The sequence below is a fragment of the Dermochelys coriacea genome, chromosome 4 (assembly GCF_009764565.3).
Source record: "Dermochelys coriacea isolate rDerCor1 chromosome 4, rDerCor1.pri.v4, whole genome shotgun sequence".
Taxonomy (NCBI): Eukaryota; Metazoa; Chordata; order Testudines; family Dermochelyidae; genus Dermochelys; species Dermochelys coriacea.
The window spans coordinates 108,617,744-108,635,199 of NC_050071.1; the positions used below are offsets into that span (position 1 = coordinate 108,617,744).

Genomic DNA, 17,456 nt, shown 5'->3' on the forward strand with positions numbered 1-17,456 from the left:
TCACATTCACTATCTGGCCTATTTCCCAATCTTCTTCAAAAAATCTTGCTTAGATAAAATATCTTCTTGAAGAAAAGGACACATCATGTGGCCAGTTGGCCCAAAGTGAACAAAGGGCCATCTGTTCCAGAACAGCTGGAAGTCTCTGTTTTACTAAATATTTTCTTGGCCTGTAGAGTTCTATAATTGATGGTGCACTCATGGCTTTGGATTTTTTGTTTTCCACCTTTTTTGGCTTCCTAAATGCTTAGATAGAAAAGGAAAAATAAAATACCACCAAACTACATGCAAAAACTTGGGAAAAGAAGACTGTCTCAGCAGAGAACAGAACAATATACATGACTGAGGTGTTTCCATCTTACCGCTTTTTGCAGAGACAAGAAACAACCTCGCTAACAAATTGGGATGCGTTATGCTGGCTGTAGGAGAGAAAAAGCTTCAGTATAATAGTGCAACTGACACGAAGGTAGGAACTATCCATCATCAATGACAACCAAGTCATAGATGGTGACCAAAAGCCTGATCCAATGTCTACTGGAGTCCATAAAAAGACTCCCATTGAATTCAGTGAGGTTTGAATCTGTGCCCAAACACATAGTGCACTGGTGGCAAACAAGCCTTTTTTCAAGAAGCCTACATTAGTAAGTGAGAAAAAAATATAAAAACAGCAATACAGAACTTGACAAGTATAGGCTGCATATAAAGTAGACCTGCCTAATTTAATCTCTTAGCTAGAGGCAGCAGCCTTCTTCAGTCCTGCATGTATACTCCAAGCTTTTCTGGCCAACTGCCATATGTTGCTGGGGGTTTTTAAAGTGTTTTCATAATAAAGAAGGCGTCATATCCCATGTAGCAGTCATCACAGTTGCTACTAAAAAGCAGGTCAGTGGCCCAGACTTTTCTTCACAGCTGATCAAGACTGTCGCATGGTTTCATGTCTCTCTGTGCCATCCTGTAGAAACAAGGTGAAGATGACAAATTGGGAGGAAGAGGTTGCTCTGAATGGTTAAGAGATAGGGAGCAGTGAATCCATAGGAAAGATACAGGGTTTACTTAGGAAGTCTGTTTTGCAAGGACCAGGAATTCACTGAAATATAGGGAAAGGGGGGATGAGAGGGATGGTACCTCTGCTGGTTACACAAAGACAGAATGACTGGGTGAGGAAAAGAGAGATGAAGGATCTCAGAGAAAAAAAAAGAGAGAGAAGGGAGAGATTCTGCTGTCAACTTAGCCCCACCAGCAGAAGAGGGAAGTGGTCCATGCTTCCTGAAAATGCTATAGGGGTGAACCAGACCTGCTGTCTGCCCCTTTGAAGATGCTGGCTGGAGGAAATAATAATGAGCCGTTATTGTCTATCCCTAAAGATGTGGAAAGTAAAGACACTGTGTGTTTCTTCTCTAGCAAGGTTTGATCTAATGAAGGATTTTTTTAATCTGTTTTAAATTAAGGATAACTTCTCATCCTACAGATACAAGGAGAAGCTATAACTAACGCAGAAAGGAGTACATGTGTGCAAAAATGAGTGAAAATCATCCATAATGGCTTAGAGTTGCAGTATTTCTGAGGTTCTGCAATTATGAATAACCATCAAAAGGAATTAGGGTTATATTCTCATCTGATGCATGAGCATAAATCCCATTAACACTAATGAGAATTATGTGTGCACAGATGGGAAAACAAGCTCTTTTGATTTTAAAATGAAATTCAGAAGTTGCATGGGTTAAGCTATTGCCATAAAGGTGTGTGTCTATGCTTACTATTTTGCTTTTAGCGAACCAGCTGTAGAGCTATTTATCTGGCATCTATTGGTAGATGTAAAATGCTAGGTTTTCTACCTTTATACGAACATCCATGGAATTATCCAGGGTGCTTTGTGTTACTCTGGGTGAAATATTAAAATATTGCAGGAATGAGTATTTGAAGACGACAGTTATTTAGGATATTCTTAATTCCTCACAGTTTATTACAACTGAAATCAAATCCTTACCTGTCTGCCCAACACGTACATGTTCATTTTCAAAGAGTTCTAAAAAATAATGAAGGATGAAGAAAATCCAAAAATAATGAAGAAAGAATTGACAAAAATACTTCAGCTATTAGCGTGGCAACATTTTGTATTTTTGACTAACAGAAGATTAATTTTGATGCCTGCAAATCATATATGTCTGCAGATTAATACACATCATATTTAACCAATATTTTACTGCTAATGTTACTATAATTAAAATAGCATCAGCAGCAATATTCTTTTATAATTTAGATTGAAGGATAGAAATAAAAAACACACAACACATTTAATCAGAACATTTTCCACTTCAAATGTCTCTCTATATCCTATAATTTTCCATTCTTTGAGACCCTAGAGTTGTTTCTACAGAAATAATAGTGTGCATACAAGAAATAAACCACCATTATGAATTATTTAAACCACAGAATATTAACACACAATTTTTTCTGTAATATTTTCTAGAGCATGGACATCAAAAGGTGCCTCTGTATTTTCCCAATAATCCTGTGATGTCACAGCTGCACAACTGTGTTATTCAAAGCAGTTTGATTTGAAATTTGAGACTTTCTAAAAAAAAAAGATATATATATAGTTTTGAGACACAGGCCTGATCCTGAAAAAGGTTTAAACACCTGCAGCTCCATCTGAAATCAACAGGAATTGCAAGCACTCCACATCTTTCAAATCAAGTTCTTCACATTTGCAATGTTATCCACTACTAGTTCAAATATGTTCAACTTTATTCACGTGAGAACCATTGGAGTTATAGCTGTGGTACAAATACTTATGAAAATTATGGAAAAAAGTTATACAAGTTACTTTTCAGTTACACAGAATTCCATAAAAACATACTTTAATCATTACTGTTCTAATTAAATTATTAAAGAACAGCACACACTAACCTGGGGGCACTTGTGTGGAATCATCAATACCCAGCTGTCCTGTATTCAAGCCTAGCTCACTGAAATAGTCTCTCTGAAAAAAATACAAATAGAGAATTAAAAGCACATTATGAAGAGCTTGCAGAGAGAGATTCCTTCTTTAAAAGATTATTTAAAAAAATCCTTGAATTAAATGCATCTTTATATCCTACAAACTAACAAACTTTATACATGCATGAAGTAAATGATTTTAAAAGAATGAATAAGAATCAGTACAAAATTTTTCTAAGACAGAAAAACAGTTTGACTTACACACCCTGATTCTCACCTATGTGTGAGCTTAACTCAGACAAAACAGATGGAAGCCACAGGGAGCCGATTATGGCTCCCTGATTCACTGCTCTGGGTGCAAGTTAGGAACTCTAACTCTCTCCACTGGCATAAAGTCCCGCGAGAGCCTTGTGTGTGTGGAGAATCAGGTGCAGCAGAGATCACAGAATATCAGGGCTGGAAAGGACCTCAGGAGGTCATCTAGTCCAACCCCCTGCTCAAAGCAGGACCAATCACCAATTTTTGCCCCAGATCCCTAAATGGCCCCCTTAAGGATTGAACACAAACCTGGGTTTAGCAGGCCAATGCTCAAACCACTGAGCTATCCCTCTGATCAACCACATCCCCTTTCTTCCCTGTCTGGCCTACATACTGTCCCCAGAATGCACCTGACACATACTATCCTTCCTAAGGTTGCCAGGCATCTGGTTTTCGACTGGAATGCTCCGTCAAAAGAGGACCCTGGTGGCTCAGATCAGCACTGTCGACTGGGCCATTAAAAGTCCAGTAGGCAGCACAGTGGGGTAAGGCAGGCTCCCTGCCAGCCCTGGCTCTGTGTGGCTCCCGGAAGGGCCCGGCATTAACCTGCAGCCCCTAGGCGCAGGGGCGGCCAGGGAGACTTCATGCACAGTCCCCGCCCTGAGCGCCGGCTCTGCAGTTCCCATTGGCAGGAGCCACCTGAGCTAAGCGCCCCCGAGCCTCCTCCCACATCCCAACTCCTAGCCCCAGCCCTGAGCTCCGTCCTGAAGCTCACACCGCACATCCCCTCCTACACCCCAAACCCCATCCCAGTCCTGAGCCCCCTTCTGCACCCAAACTCCCTCCCAGAGTCCGCACCAGCTCCTGCACTCCAAATCCCTCGGCCCCAGCCCAGAGCCCCCTCCTGTACCTCAAATGCCTCATCTCCAGCCCCACCCCAGAGCGTGTACCCCCAGGCATAGCCCGCACCCCCCCACACACCATCAACCCCCTGCCCCAGCATGGTGAAAATGAGCGAGTGACCAAAAGTGGGGGAAAGCGAGCTATGGAGGGAGGCAGAATGGTGTGAGTGGGGGGTTTGGGGAGCTTCGATAAGGGGCAGGGAAAAGGTGGGGCCTCAGGGAAGGAAAGGGGCCTCAGAGAAGGGGTGGGACAAGGGAGTTCGGTTTTCTGCAATCAGAAAGTTGGCAACCCTAATCCTTCCCCATGGGCGTGGAGGGCAGAAACAGGGAATGGCTTGTATAGTTGGTGTCAAAGCCACTTTCACTAGCTGTATGCTAGCAGAGAGTTCTCCTGCACAAACTGACTGACTATGTCTAGTCACAGTAATACCATTTTGAACTGTTTACACTTGCGTGGCACAAAGTGGCCTTACAAACTGGTCCACAGTATTTGTTTCCAAAATCACCATCACTTAACATTTCTACTTACCCTCCTTCACAATATAAGAGCAAAAAGGACATCCAATGAAATGGAAAGGCAAATTTGAAACTGATAAAAAGGTAATCATTTTTATTTTACACAATGAATAATAAACCTATAGAACCAGGGGTAGATGGATATAAATCAAATAAAAATCAAATCAATTATTTAAATCACCAAGCTTTAAATAATAGATTTTAAGCATTGTGACAGGGCAAGGCCAGATGGCTATGGAAGAGTAGTGGGAGATAGATATACTAGCTCCAAGCTAAACAAATCCCTGGTACCAGGATAAGCGAAATGGCAGCTGCTACAGGTCAATTAAGACACCTGGGGCCAATTAAGAACTTTCCAGAAGGCAGGGAGAAGGCTACGTTGATTGGGACACCTGAAGCCAGTCAGGGGCTGGCGGAAACTAGTTAAAAAGCCTCCCAGTCACTCAGGTGGGAGTGCATGTCAGGAGCTGCGGGAAGAAGTTGCGTGGTTGGAGAGGCTGAGTAGTACACACCATATCAGGCACAAGGAAGGAGGCCCTGAGGTAAGGGTGAAGTGGAGCTTGAAGAAGTGAGGGCTGCTGTGGGGGAAGTAGCCCAGGGAATAATACATGTCATGTTTCTAAAAGGTCAGCTACCATAGCGGATACTATTAGGGTCCCTAGGCTGGAGCCCGGAGTAGAGGGTGGGCCGTGGCTCCCCCCCACCTTTGCCCCCTGATTAATCACTAAGACTGGGAGACAACAGAGACAGTGCAAGGAAGGATAACTTCTCCTCACCTCCCTCGCTGGCTTATGATGAAAATGGCTCAGTAGACTGTGACCCTTGTCTCTAGAGAAAGAAGGGTTACGTGGAGGGTCACAGTGTGCCTCTGAGGCTAGCGAAATCCGCCAGGAAACGCGGGACCCACGGAGGCAAGGACAGAGCATTGTCACAGCATGTATTTACTTTTTTTCCTAAAGAAAGTTTGATCCTTATTAGTTGGTAACCATTAAAGCACGTTGACTTATATTTAGTTGTAACAACTTTATACTAAATTTGTGGCTTCTTTTTGATCATCAAGAGAATACACTACATCTATAAACATTTATTAAAGCAATTAATTTAAGTAGTTTAATTTTTTACTTGTGTCTTGTATCAAGTTCAATAGAGTTGGAAATTCAAATAAATTAAAAATAGACAAAAACAGCATTTTAGTTTCTTTTATTAAATAAAACTATCTTAAATGTGCTGGATACATAAACTTTTTTTCCTCATCAAAACATGTTTTGCATTTCAAACAAATGAACTTTTATTAAACAAAAGGACGCAATAACTGTATTTCAATTGAACTAACTGTTTCTGGTCACCATGTCCTTCAAGATTTTAGAACTAGAAGATCTCATCCTCCTCTCACACATGTACTACTTATTATTTGTGTATTTAAATTAAATTAGTTTGATCGATATTATAAGTAGTTCAGGCCTTAGCATAGATTGTCAATTGAAAATTAAATTTTAAATAGACTTTTTAAATTTAACCTGTATTTAAATTTAGATTTAAAATAAAAAAATCTGATTTTTTATTTTTATTTCTAAAAATCGTTGATTTTTGGCCACCCTGTGTGGAACTCATTGCCACAAGGTGTAACTGAGGGTAAGAGTGTAGAGGGGTACAGAAAAGGAATAATCATTTAACAGATAATATAAACATTCACTGTTACATTAGGTAAGAAAATGCATATAAAGAAAATATACTGCCATGTTTCAAGGTGCAAATCAACCACTAACTAACTAGGGTAAGAGGAAACGTCCCTTTTTCAATTCTGTATTTCTTTTTCATTAAAAAGTTCCTTTAATAAATCTTTTTCATACGTTACATTTTAATTTACTGACCTATTGTACATCCTTACTCATGTCTTTTAAAAAAAACCTATTAACTAATTAAGATTCCTTTTTATTGTCTAGTATATTATTGATTAGTCAGCCAAAAAATGCTCAGAGAAACCCTTTTTTTTACAGAGACTTATTTTAATAGAACATAAGAACAAATACAACTATACTTACCAATTCAGGGATGTCTTTAACTTTCAGAGGAACCTGAATTAGACCCAGGTGATTTTTGAAACTAGGCTGATCCCCATTTTCATAATTTGGGTTGCGAAGATTCATCAGTACCTTTTAAAAAATAATACAATCTGTCATTCCCTGTGCATATACCTAAACTTACAACATGAGATTGTGGCCCAACAGTATCAGTGTCACAAATTGTGCTTTGACACTAACGTAGTGCTATTTCCTACAGCATTGCAACTCGCAGGTGAAGGCCTAAATTTTCAATAGCAACTAGTAATTTTGGGCAGTCAACTTCAAAATCCATAAAGGGGTCTGATTTTGAGAAAGTGCTTAGCTCCCACTCTGAAAACTGAAATTGAGGCACTGAAAACTCACCAGTCATTTTTGAACATTTAGGCCATACTCTATCTCCTAATTAACTCTAGCTTCCCTATCAAACAGTACCTGAAAGCTAATAGTACCTTTTTCAATGGCTCTGAATTCTAGGACATTGACCTGTACTCTTTTCTTTTAAAAAGAGCTATTCTATTAGTGTTTTGATACCCAGTGCCCTATGTATTCTGCAATTCCACTGCTAAACAATTTGCCACAGAATTCACCTCTTGCCACATAATTGTGGCCCAGAATCTCAACTTCCAGTTTTTAAAAAGATATTTCTAGTCCTTATGGTGGCGACTGTAACACTAAACTTAAAACAAGAGCAAACTGGTAAGTGCCTGAGTCTACAGGGTCTGAAATCACAGCTTCGACAGCTGTAAACTACCCTATTCATCTCAGTCATGATCCCATATATTCTGTAAAAACGAGGACTCCTTGTGGCACCTTAGAGACTAACAAATTTATTTGGGCATAAGCTTTCGTGGGCTATAACCCACTTCACTTAAAAACTACTTGCTTACAAAATCTGAACATAAACATACAAAAAAGTGTCACAGGACGTTATTACTGACAAATTGCTTACTTTCTCATTTTTTCTGTGACATTTTAGTGTGTACTGACTTTGCTAGTGCTTTTTATGTAGCCTGTTATAAAATTAGGCAAGTATCTAGATGAGCTGATGTACCACCTGGAAGACTTCTGTGTACCCCCAGGGGTATACATACCCCTGGTTGAGAACCAGTGCTATAAGGAAATTCCTCCTTAAAATCCTAAATCTGCAACCCTCATTCATCTGATTAATCCAAATTCATATGACTAGTCCCTCTTGACTTCTATGGGACTACTCTCAGGGTCAGGCCCTAAATTAACATGAGAAATGACACTGACTATGGGACATGAGGGGAAAAGGAAAGAACAACAGAAAACAAACACTATTGTATGAATATTTAAAATAAAGTCAAAATACAAGCCAGATATAATAAGATTGAATTACATTTATAGTATTACATTAAGTATTACATTTATAATTAGCACAACTATGACATCCAGAAGCCCTTAAATGTAAGAAATTTATAGCTTGGTATTACCAATTATACAAAGAACAAGAAGTTACATTAATCTCACTTGTGTAAGTAAATTAGAATACTTCACTTTTAACATTCACAATTCCAAAGAATGACAGTTCATATTTATCCAAGCAAAAGTTACAAGTATGCTACATCTCATACCATTGCAAAAAACATTCCATTAAATGTATAAATCATTTTAAATACTAAATTTGCTGATTATGATTCATATTGCTGTGTTTGTCTTTTAAATTTAATTTTGTAAATTAACAGACTATCTTATTTCTATGCTCCCTACCTACATTATCCAAGGTTCTAGATAAATTTGTTTAATCAACTGCTGACAGAGTATTATACAGCCATTGATTTTTTTTAATTGTATTTTCATAAGCAATAGCATTCTACATATTGCCATTATTAACAAGTCACCAGCGATCTCTATTGTGCAACAGACCCTTGACGTAATTTTAATTATGACCTTCAGTATTATGAACTATACAAAACAACAAGGAAAAACTGAACAATTCTGGCCTTAAAGATTTAGCAGTGAGCTAGTTTTATTTTTCAACTTTTAGTTTTGGTTATAGACAAAAGCCTCAAGTATTTCCAGCTATCAGGAGACTCCCCATCTTCGGTTCTATATTACTTTCTGTTCTATAAATGATTTGAATAATCTTTGTAGATGGTCTAGAATTTCATCTTTACATGACGCTGTTATTTACCACAGTGAACCTACTTCAAGTAATATTACACCAATCTGCAATTGGAAATTAATAATGAAATAAGCAATGTAACTGTTCATGTTAATAAAGTGAGCGAGAGTTAGTCCCACAGGATTCTTCCTGTAACATTTCAGAGAATTAGGAGGCTTTCTATTATAGGCACAATAAAAAGGAATTTTTTTTTTTAAAAGGATGAACCAGCAATCTCTAAGTGCAATTCAGCACTTCCATGATTCCACGATTCCCCTTCCATGCATCCATAAGGCTTGGTTGTCAAAGCAACAGAGAGAGACTCTGTTCAGATTCGAAAGGCCACTTTACAATAGAAAAATGTTAGAAATGTATTTATTTTAATACAAGATTAAATTCTCAGGCAAAGAGCATTAAAGTAATAAACACCCTATTTCAGGGACACCTGAAATTATCTGATGTGCATGACTTCCTATTGCCTTGAAGTCCTGATTAGTTTGCCAAGTTAAACATTTTGAGCTGACATTTTTCTACGCAAGAAGCTCCTTTACTTAACAGGAATTGAAAAAGTTTCAAGTTTTAAGAATGACCAATTATGAGGTTAAATGTAATTCACTAGCAGTTAAAAGTTAATCTTATCAGCCGTTTAGATATGATAATTTCTTATAGATTTAGAAAAAGATAGAAATGTACCATCAATTCTTTAAAGCAGTTTTTTCCTGATTATTTAATGGACAATGATTTGTGTGTTGATTCAGTTTACCTTATTTAGAAGAAAATTAATTTCAATTTCTTATCCATCTGTTGAAGACTTACCATACACAGGTCTCACTTTACATAGATAACTATAACGGATGTAAATCAAAGACTGGTTGGTTATTTCATTAATGCTTACCTCAAGAAAATCTTTAGGTGCATAAACAGGTCGGAAAAGACTTAGATCTGAAATTAACAAGATTTAAAAAATGCTTTATTTAAATTAAAATTTTATAAAGCTTCGCAATATATAAAGTTTTTTCCAATTTTGACACAATGTAACTGTCCCTACAATACATCATGACTGAGATTTTATGAACAGTTATACTTAAAGTTCACATCAGTATATAAAAGAATCACTAATTGATGCCATGCACAGCAACGATAATCAGGTATTTCATAAAACTGCTATTTAGTAATCACTGAGTTACAAAAAGACAAAATTGGTGCAGTATAAAACATCCCTGTTATTCAGCCAACTCAACAATAAAAATGGAAGCACAAAGGATATACTTTGAGTGTTCTTAAATTATATAAGTTTAAACAGCTTCAAATCCAACGTAAAGTAAAAATACACCATCACTTTATTTTCTTCTGCCCCCGGCAGTACATCTATACATTAATGTATCATGAAACTGCTGTTCAGACCATGAAAAGTCTTATTCACAGTATAAGACAATACATGTATTTGGGGCTTGCAAGCTTGCTACAAGTCCAGGTTGATCCGAACAGGGGATCATTAGCTATGAAATTGTACATAATGTAATTCCTATATATTGATTAGCTGTGTCACTTTTAGCTGTTGAAAAAATACATTATGTGAATAAGAGAAAATTGTTAAGAATTAAATGACACAAAAAAGTAAACACTATGATATTTTTCTTTCAATTAGTGCACTGCTCCCATTACTACTACTAACTTAAGGTACCTGTCCAAATTCTCTAGTTATTAGTATGTAAGAGAATATATCTACAGACTGCAGGTGTAGATTCAAAAATTCAAACAATAACTCTTCAAATAAATAAATAATACAGTTAATAGGTATTTGTGAGCTACCAAGCACTGAAGACTAGGGAAAAAAACAAAACAAAACACAAACAGGAACTAGATGCTTTTACAATGGATACTACTTTAATCCCTGACTGATAAACAAGGAGATAAATATGCATTTGCTTTGCTGCTATATAAAAAGACACATTTTATTTAACATACCTGGCTCATCAGTTCCCATTTCATTCCATTTATTAAGAAGTTCTTTTTGCTCTCCTATAGGTCTCTGTAAGTCATAAGAAAAGAAATTGTCTTTTTTTAATTAATTAACCAGCTAAAAATCTAAAATAAACCCATCTCCTGTATGGATGAAAATTAGTCTTTTAAAAAACAGCATGCACTAGAATATTATTTCTCTCTTTGTAAGTTAGCATTAGCCTTAGGCCATATTCTCTCTATTGCACCAAATCCAAGTAAGGGTTGGAATCCCCCTCCTCCTGCCATGGGGTAGTTTTGGCTTTACTATCGGCTATTGAACCCTTAGCTATGTTTGGCTGGCAGTTCCATGTATCTGAGGAGTCACCCTGCACCACCTACGTGCTGTCACCAAATTCCCTCTTCAAGCTGCCAGAAGCCCTGAAGAGTATAGCTCAGTTGCACAAAAGGGGTGTAGATTTCCCTGCATTTCTTTCTCTGTTCCTCCCCACAGCTTTGTCCTCTGTCTTATACAATAAACCACAGCAGTTCTGCCAGCTAACAGGCTTTAGGGGAGAGGGACAGGGAAGATTTGCCCTATAATACACACTTGCCAATTCTGTTCTGTTTATGTTTCAAATCTCTGTAAATTAATAAAGATGTCAGTGACGAATGGATGACAAAGGGAAGTTATGACAGCGGAATACTGAGCCTTTCACTCCAAGGTCACAAGTTCAACTCTGGCCCCAATCAGCAATGAAAGAGTGTCAATGTAATTATTGGTTGTTCAGTGGCCAATGTGAAGTGAGTCAATGGTCTCAATCCAGTCTGTGTGTACTACTGTCCACACATCATAAAACCATCAATTGGCTCCCCAGTACGGTATTCCCAGCAGAGGCCAACAATTGCAACAGCAAGAGAAAGACTTACCAACACCCTTCATTCCCAAGGTGGTCCTTCCAGAGTACAGTGGAGGCACACTGGTGAGGATACTCCCACACTACCACTATCTCTACTATCTGTTTGTCCCTGAAGACTTTAGGCCCTAACCCTGCAATTCCTGACATCAGTGGAACAACTTATAAAGTTTGCATAAGATAAGTTTTTGCAGGATCAGGACCACAGTTTCCAAAGATGTGAAGGTGGCACAAGCTTTACGTTCATTTTAAAAAGTTAAGTTAATAAACACAGTACCTTTCGTGCTAATGGGATACTGAGTTCTGTGCACATGCTATTTAGACTCTTCAGAATTCGCTTCTCCCAGCTTCCCTGTAACACAAACATTTTAATCAATGTAGAACTCCCCCACCCATTTATATTTATAAGCATACCACAGCCTAGTCAATTAATAACTTTAAAAGAAGACTAAAATCACTGACATCTGCCAAAAGTTTACATAATTACTTAAAAATGTGAACAAAGGAATGTTTTGTTCATTATACAATGAAAAACTTCTTTATTCAACAAAGTAACAAAGAACCAGCAAAATAAGGTTGCTCTCTATACTGTATGTTCTCCAGAAAGCCTCTGCTTTACAGGTACTCATTCTTGGAAGGAAGGCTAGTGCCCAGGCTACCTTTCATATTGGTAGCCATGAGTTTTACATTTTAACCACAATACTGGACAAGCATGCTCAGGGAGGTGAACTGTGCCCCATCCACCTTTAAGACATGGAGAGAAAGTACGTAAGTATCTTTTCTCTAAAGATATTACACTAGCTACCCATTTTTAGAGAGAATTTGGAATTACTATATCTAAAGTAAGGCGTAGATAGGTTTGGCAGAATTTGATTTTTTTAAATATAATTTCAGCAGATTATATTGATGTTTACTCCTAAGCATTTTTTAAGATTTTTATCTATTTAAATTTTCACAATTGTGGGAAATTATCTGGGGGTCAGACAATAATTCCTTAATGACAGCAGATGCTGAGATTCAAAAAGTTAAAAAACTTTATAACCATTAAAATACCAATTGTCAACATCGTATTCCAAAATATACAAAATAAACAGCCTTAAATCAAACTCTAACAAGTTCTCTAAAAGCATTTTTCTTACTTTGTCCATCAGTAAATTTCGATTATCGATGGAAATATTTTTTCATCCGTTTGTGTGTGAACAGTGAAATCAGTTTATCAACATTTACCAATAAAAATCCAATCCTTCCTATGCATAGATAACAGTTCTCAAATGAAAGATTAAAAATAAAAGCAGGCAATACCTTAATAATGGAGAGAACAGAAAACAGGAGGAATCAGATTCCTGTCATAAATGTAGCATATTTTCAAATTTTACATACTAGGTCAGATCCTCAGTTGGTGTAAACTGGCTTAGTTCCACTGAAATCAATAGATCAGTGCTAATTTACATCAGTTGAGGATCTAGACAATAAGGTTCAGTAATACTATGACAGCACTGAATTTATTTATATTTGATTTGTATTAGTTTACTGGCAAATTTAGTTATTTTCTTTCTTCTCTGCCCCCTACTGTATTTCAAATGTTGTTTATCTCGATAATGTTTTATCTTGATGTTACAGCGATATTGCATATGAGCAATTTCACTGAGGATATACCCAAATTAGGAATTTTAACATTCTCTGTATTCTCCTGGAAGCTGATTCAAACCCTACTCAAGTAAATGGAACCCTACTCCCATTAACTTCACTGGGCTCTGGTTCAGGCCCCTGATTTCCATTTTGAATAATACATTTCATTATTGTTTATTATTTGTATTCTGCAGCACCCACAACATTCTAGCTTTTGTCCACACACATGAAAACAAAGGCCCGGCCTCAAAGATCTTTCAATTTACGATGACACATGAAGGATGCAGGGGAAATGGATAAAACATACATATATAAAATCAAAGTTTTATTTTTTTTTTAAATCCATAGTCTAGTTAGTCTTAACAGTATATGTGTACAAGAAAATAACCAGCTATGTAAATGAACACCAATAAACCCCTCCAAATTAAACACTGGGAAAAAAGTTTTTAAAACCAGTAAAATACCTCCATCCCAAAACAGACTCAATTTGTAGGTTTTAAAGACAGAAGGGGCCATTATGATAATCTAGTCTGACCTCATGAATAACACAGGACTTAGAACCTCACCCAGTAACTAGTGCATCAAGTCCACATCTTTTGTTGTTGTTCCCAATGATTAATTACAAACACTGCTAACAATTTGCACTTTACTTCTAGTCTAAATTTGTTTAAACTCAGCTTCCAACCATTGGAATTCATTATGACTTTTTCTGCTAGCTTAAAGAGATATATACTATCAGAAGTCTTTTCCCTAGGTAGGTACTTATAGACCATGATTGAGTCATCTTTTAACATTCTCTTGGATAAACTACGAAGACTGAGTTTCTTAAGTCTCTCACTCTAACGCATGTTTTCCCAACTTGAAATCATTCTTGTAACTCTTTTATGAATGCTTCTCAATTTGTCAGCATTCTTTTTGAAGTTACCAGAATTGGACAATGTATTCCAATTAATGTCATTAATGTCAAATGCAAAGGTAATACCACCTCCCTCTTAGCTGCAGAACTGCACTGGGAGTTTATACTCCAGTATATATCTACCACAACTCCTATGTCCATTTCAGCACCCATACATGCATTCCATGATACCATGCATTCCATCTTGTAAATGTGACATACATTCTTTCCTACTAGATGTAAGTTCTTGAGCTTTGTTGCATTTCTTACTGAAAACCTAAAATTCACATCTATGCAAACCTAGATATTACTTAAGGATACAGACACTCTCACATGCAGCACTGTCTTTACACAATGCCTAGAAGTCTTCAGTCCTTAACTGTTCAAGTTTCTCTCCTCCAGGAATTTGAATCTGCTAAGTGCTGTTGTAACTTTCACCATCTTGGCCAACACCATGGATTCAACAAGGACCTCCAGAGCTAAAAAGCATGAGTCTACAGCTTGAGCTAAAAAGAGTTAGACTGTGAAGCTGGGGGCTATACAGACCCACATTGTCTGTTCATCAGGCACAGAGGAGATGCACTACATTCACTAACCAGTGGGACTTTCTACAGCTGGAATGGCGGGAGTTGGGTGCTAAGTCATACAGCTTATCAGACTGAGCCTTAACTACGGCAGACATTCATGGGCAGGGGGGAAGAAAAGAAGAGGTGGCTTGGCTTCTCTTAGCTCCTATTCTCTCTCCACTAGTTTCTTTCTCAGGCCAGTATGCAGGAGGAGCGTCTGGTTGTACTGACATAGAAATTAGTATCAACATAATTTCTACTCATGCAGAAGGTTTCAAAACCATTGATGCTACTGCATCACAAAACTGAAAAGAAGAACAACTACCTGTCACAATGCAGCCACTATACCCACAATGCTTGGAGTCCTGAGTAAGCTTTCCTGGCTCAACACACACTGCACCGAGATCATCAGAACCACCCACCCTGTCTTTTGAAAAAGGTTCCACAAAACCCACATGCCATGCAGGTTATCCCCTGTACCCACAGCTAGTTTTGGCTCATCAGATATTCTAAAGTCAGGTTTGTTGTTTTTAAAAGGCTCAAGAACATTCCAAAGAGAGGGGAGGAAGACAGACTAGAAAGAAAACGAGGAGTCCAGTGGCACCTTAAAGACTAACAGATTTATTTGGGCATACACTTTCATGAGTAAAAAAACCTCACTTCTTCAGATGCTGACTAGAAAGAACATTAATCACCTTTTCTGTACACATTACTGTTTCTAGGAGGCTCCATTGTGCCTCACCAGTGTGTTGGCACCAGAGTAGAAATATAGTGATGCTCCACAGATCTCTTCAGTGTCTCAATGCTACACTTCAATTCTGCCATTTCAACTTTTCAGCATATTCAAAGAAGTAATTTGAGTCGATCAAGCTGAAAACTGAGAACTTTACAATAGTTTCAGAGAACAGTCACCCCAAAGAAAAGAAAATTTCACTCGTTGGAAGCCTTCCTGTACTCATTAGAGACCTATCACAGATACATTGTTTCAGACCTATAGAAAGCATTACGGATATCAAGAGCAGCAAAAAAGTGCTCTTCTTGGCTCAATGAATTATCCTCAAATAGATTTCTTAGCTAATGAAGTCAGGATCTTCCCCCAGGCAGAAGAGAACAGCAATCATGTTTGCTGTTCATAGACACTGCTGGTATATCACAGCTCTGCTTAAAGCTGCTTTGACTGAGTTTTTGACATTTTCTTGTCTCCAACTACACACTTAAAACAAAAAAGACAGGAACATTAAAAGTAAATCTCTCAGACAGAAAAAAGATCAGGAAGAGCAAAAAAACCCTCTTTTGTGAAAATTGTGTCATAATAAAGGGTATGTTTTCACTGTAGAGTTAACTCAGATGATCAGAATCTGAGTTAGCCTAGCTCAGGTGCAAGAAGCCACACTGAAAGGCCATATTCAAGTTACTGTGTTCTCACTGATGCCTCACTCACCCAGATTAGATAGTGTTCCTAAGACTTCTGGGGCATATCCCATGGTTCTTAGTGCTACCGTAAGCTGAGCCACTGTATGGTTCTTTCCCATTGAATTGTGGGAGAACTAGTCTGTCCTTCTGGGCACCGAGAAATTGTGGGAAGGCTACCAGCACTCAAGTGGTTTAGCCTACAACCTCATTGCAGCCTGAGTGAAAGCAGCATGTGAGCTCTAGCCCAGCGGCTCTCAGTTTTTTCCAGACTACTGTACCCCTTTCAGATACTGAAACTCTGATTTGTCTTGCGTACCCCAAGTTTCATCTCACTTAAAAACTACTTGCTTACAAAATCAGACATAAAATACAAAAAAGTGTCACTATTACTGAAAAATTGCTTACTTTCTCATTTTTACCATATAATTATAAAATAAAGCAATTAGAATATAAATATTGTACTTACATTTCAGTGTATAGTTTATATTGCTCTGTATACAAGTCATTGTCTATATGGAATTTTAATTTGTGCTGTCTTCACTAGTTCTTTTTATATAGCTTGTTGTAAGATTAGACAAATATCTAGATGAGCTGATATATCTCTGGAAGACATCTTCGTACCACTCGGGATACGCATACTCCTGCTTGAGAGCCACTGCTCTAGCCTATAACCCCAGCTGATCCAGCTAGTCCACGTTGAAAGCACCACCAAACTTGGATTGGTGCATATTGTGTGTGGATGAAAGCCAGGTTAGGGGCAACACCCAAGTAAGAGCCTGAGTTAGACATACCTTGAAGACTTACTCAAAGACATCCACCAGTTAGGGCAAGTGCTGGGCAAGACTCTCACACTGTCAAAGCAGCAAGTTCTGGAGCCATCCACAGTAATTAGAAACAGAATGCAAAATACTTGACCCCACTAAAATGTTTTCAAAGCAGCAGATAGGATTTCAAAAATCATTTTGCTGATGGGCAGCAAGAATCTCAGATGAGTTCCATCAATCTTTGCAGAAATTTAGCTTTAATTTAAAAAATTTAGTAATTATGACTACAAAGAATCTTTAAAATGTGAACTGAATGTAAATCAATGCAGTGTTGTCTTCCTCAGGATGCAGACAACTCTCAATGGCTTTGCTGCAACTCACAACTCCCTCTACATGTTATTTTAATGATTGCTCATTTTTAGGAAGCATCTGGTAATAGTCATGGTAGGAGACTGAATATTTGACTAGATGGAACACTGGTCTGAGCCTGTATGGCAATTCCTATATTCTTTCAGTCTATTGATGAG

At 37.8% G+C, this 17,456-nt stretch overlaps 1 protein-coding gene across 5 annotated transcripts in view; it reads right to left on the reverse strand.

Moving 5' to 3' along the window:
- TBC1D19 (TBC1 domain family member 19) overlaps positions 1 to 17,456 on the reverse strand; it is a 114,420-nt gene that overhangs the window by 68,133 nt on the left and 28,831 nt on the right. For 4 of the 5 annotated variants that reach the window (XR_006281171.1, XR_006281170.1, XM_038399191.2 and 1 more), the window contains exons 5-10: positions 11,940 to 12,014; positions 10,773 to 10,836; positions 9,700 to 9,746; positions 6,659 to 6,769; positions 2,911 to 2,983; positions 1,988 to 2,026 (exon numbers count right to left, since the gene is read on the reverse strand). Coding sequence is in view for 3 of the 5 variants with exons in the window: in XM_038399191.2 (XP_038255119.1) it covers positions 1,988 to 2,026; positions 2,911 to 2,983; positions 6,659 to 6,769; positions 9,700 to 9,746; positions 10,773 to 10,836; positions 11,940 to 12,014 (409 nt within the window). In the remaining 2 variants the exon portion in view is untranslated. The remainder of the gene's footprint in view (positions 1 to 1,987; positions 2,027 to 2,910; positions 2,984 to 6,658; positions 6,770 to 9,699; positions 9,747 to 10,772; positions 10,837 to 11,939; positions 12,015 to 17,456) is intronic. The other variant, XM_043514047.1, reaches the window with a different exon arrangement.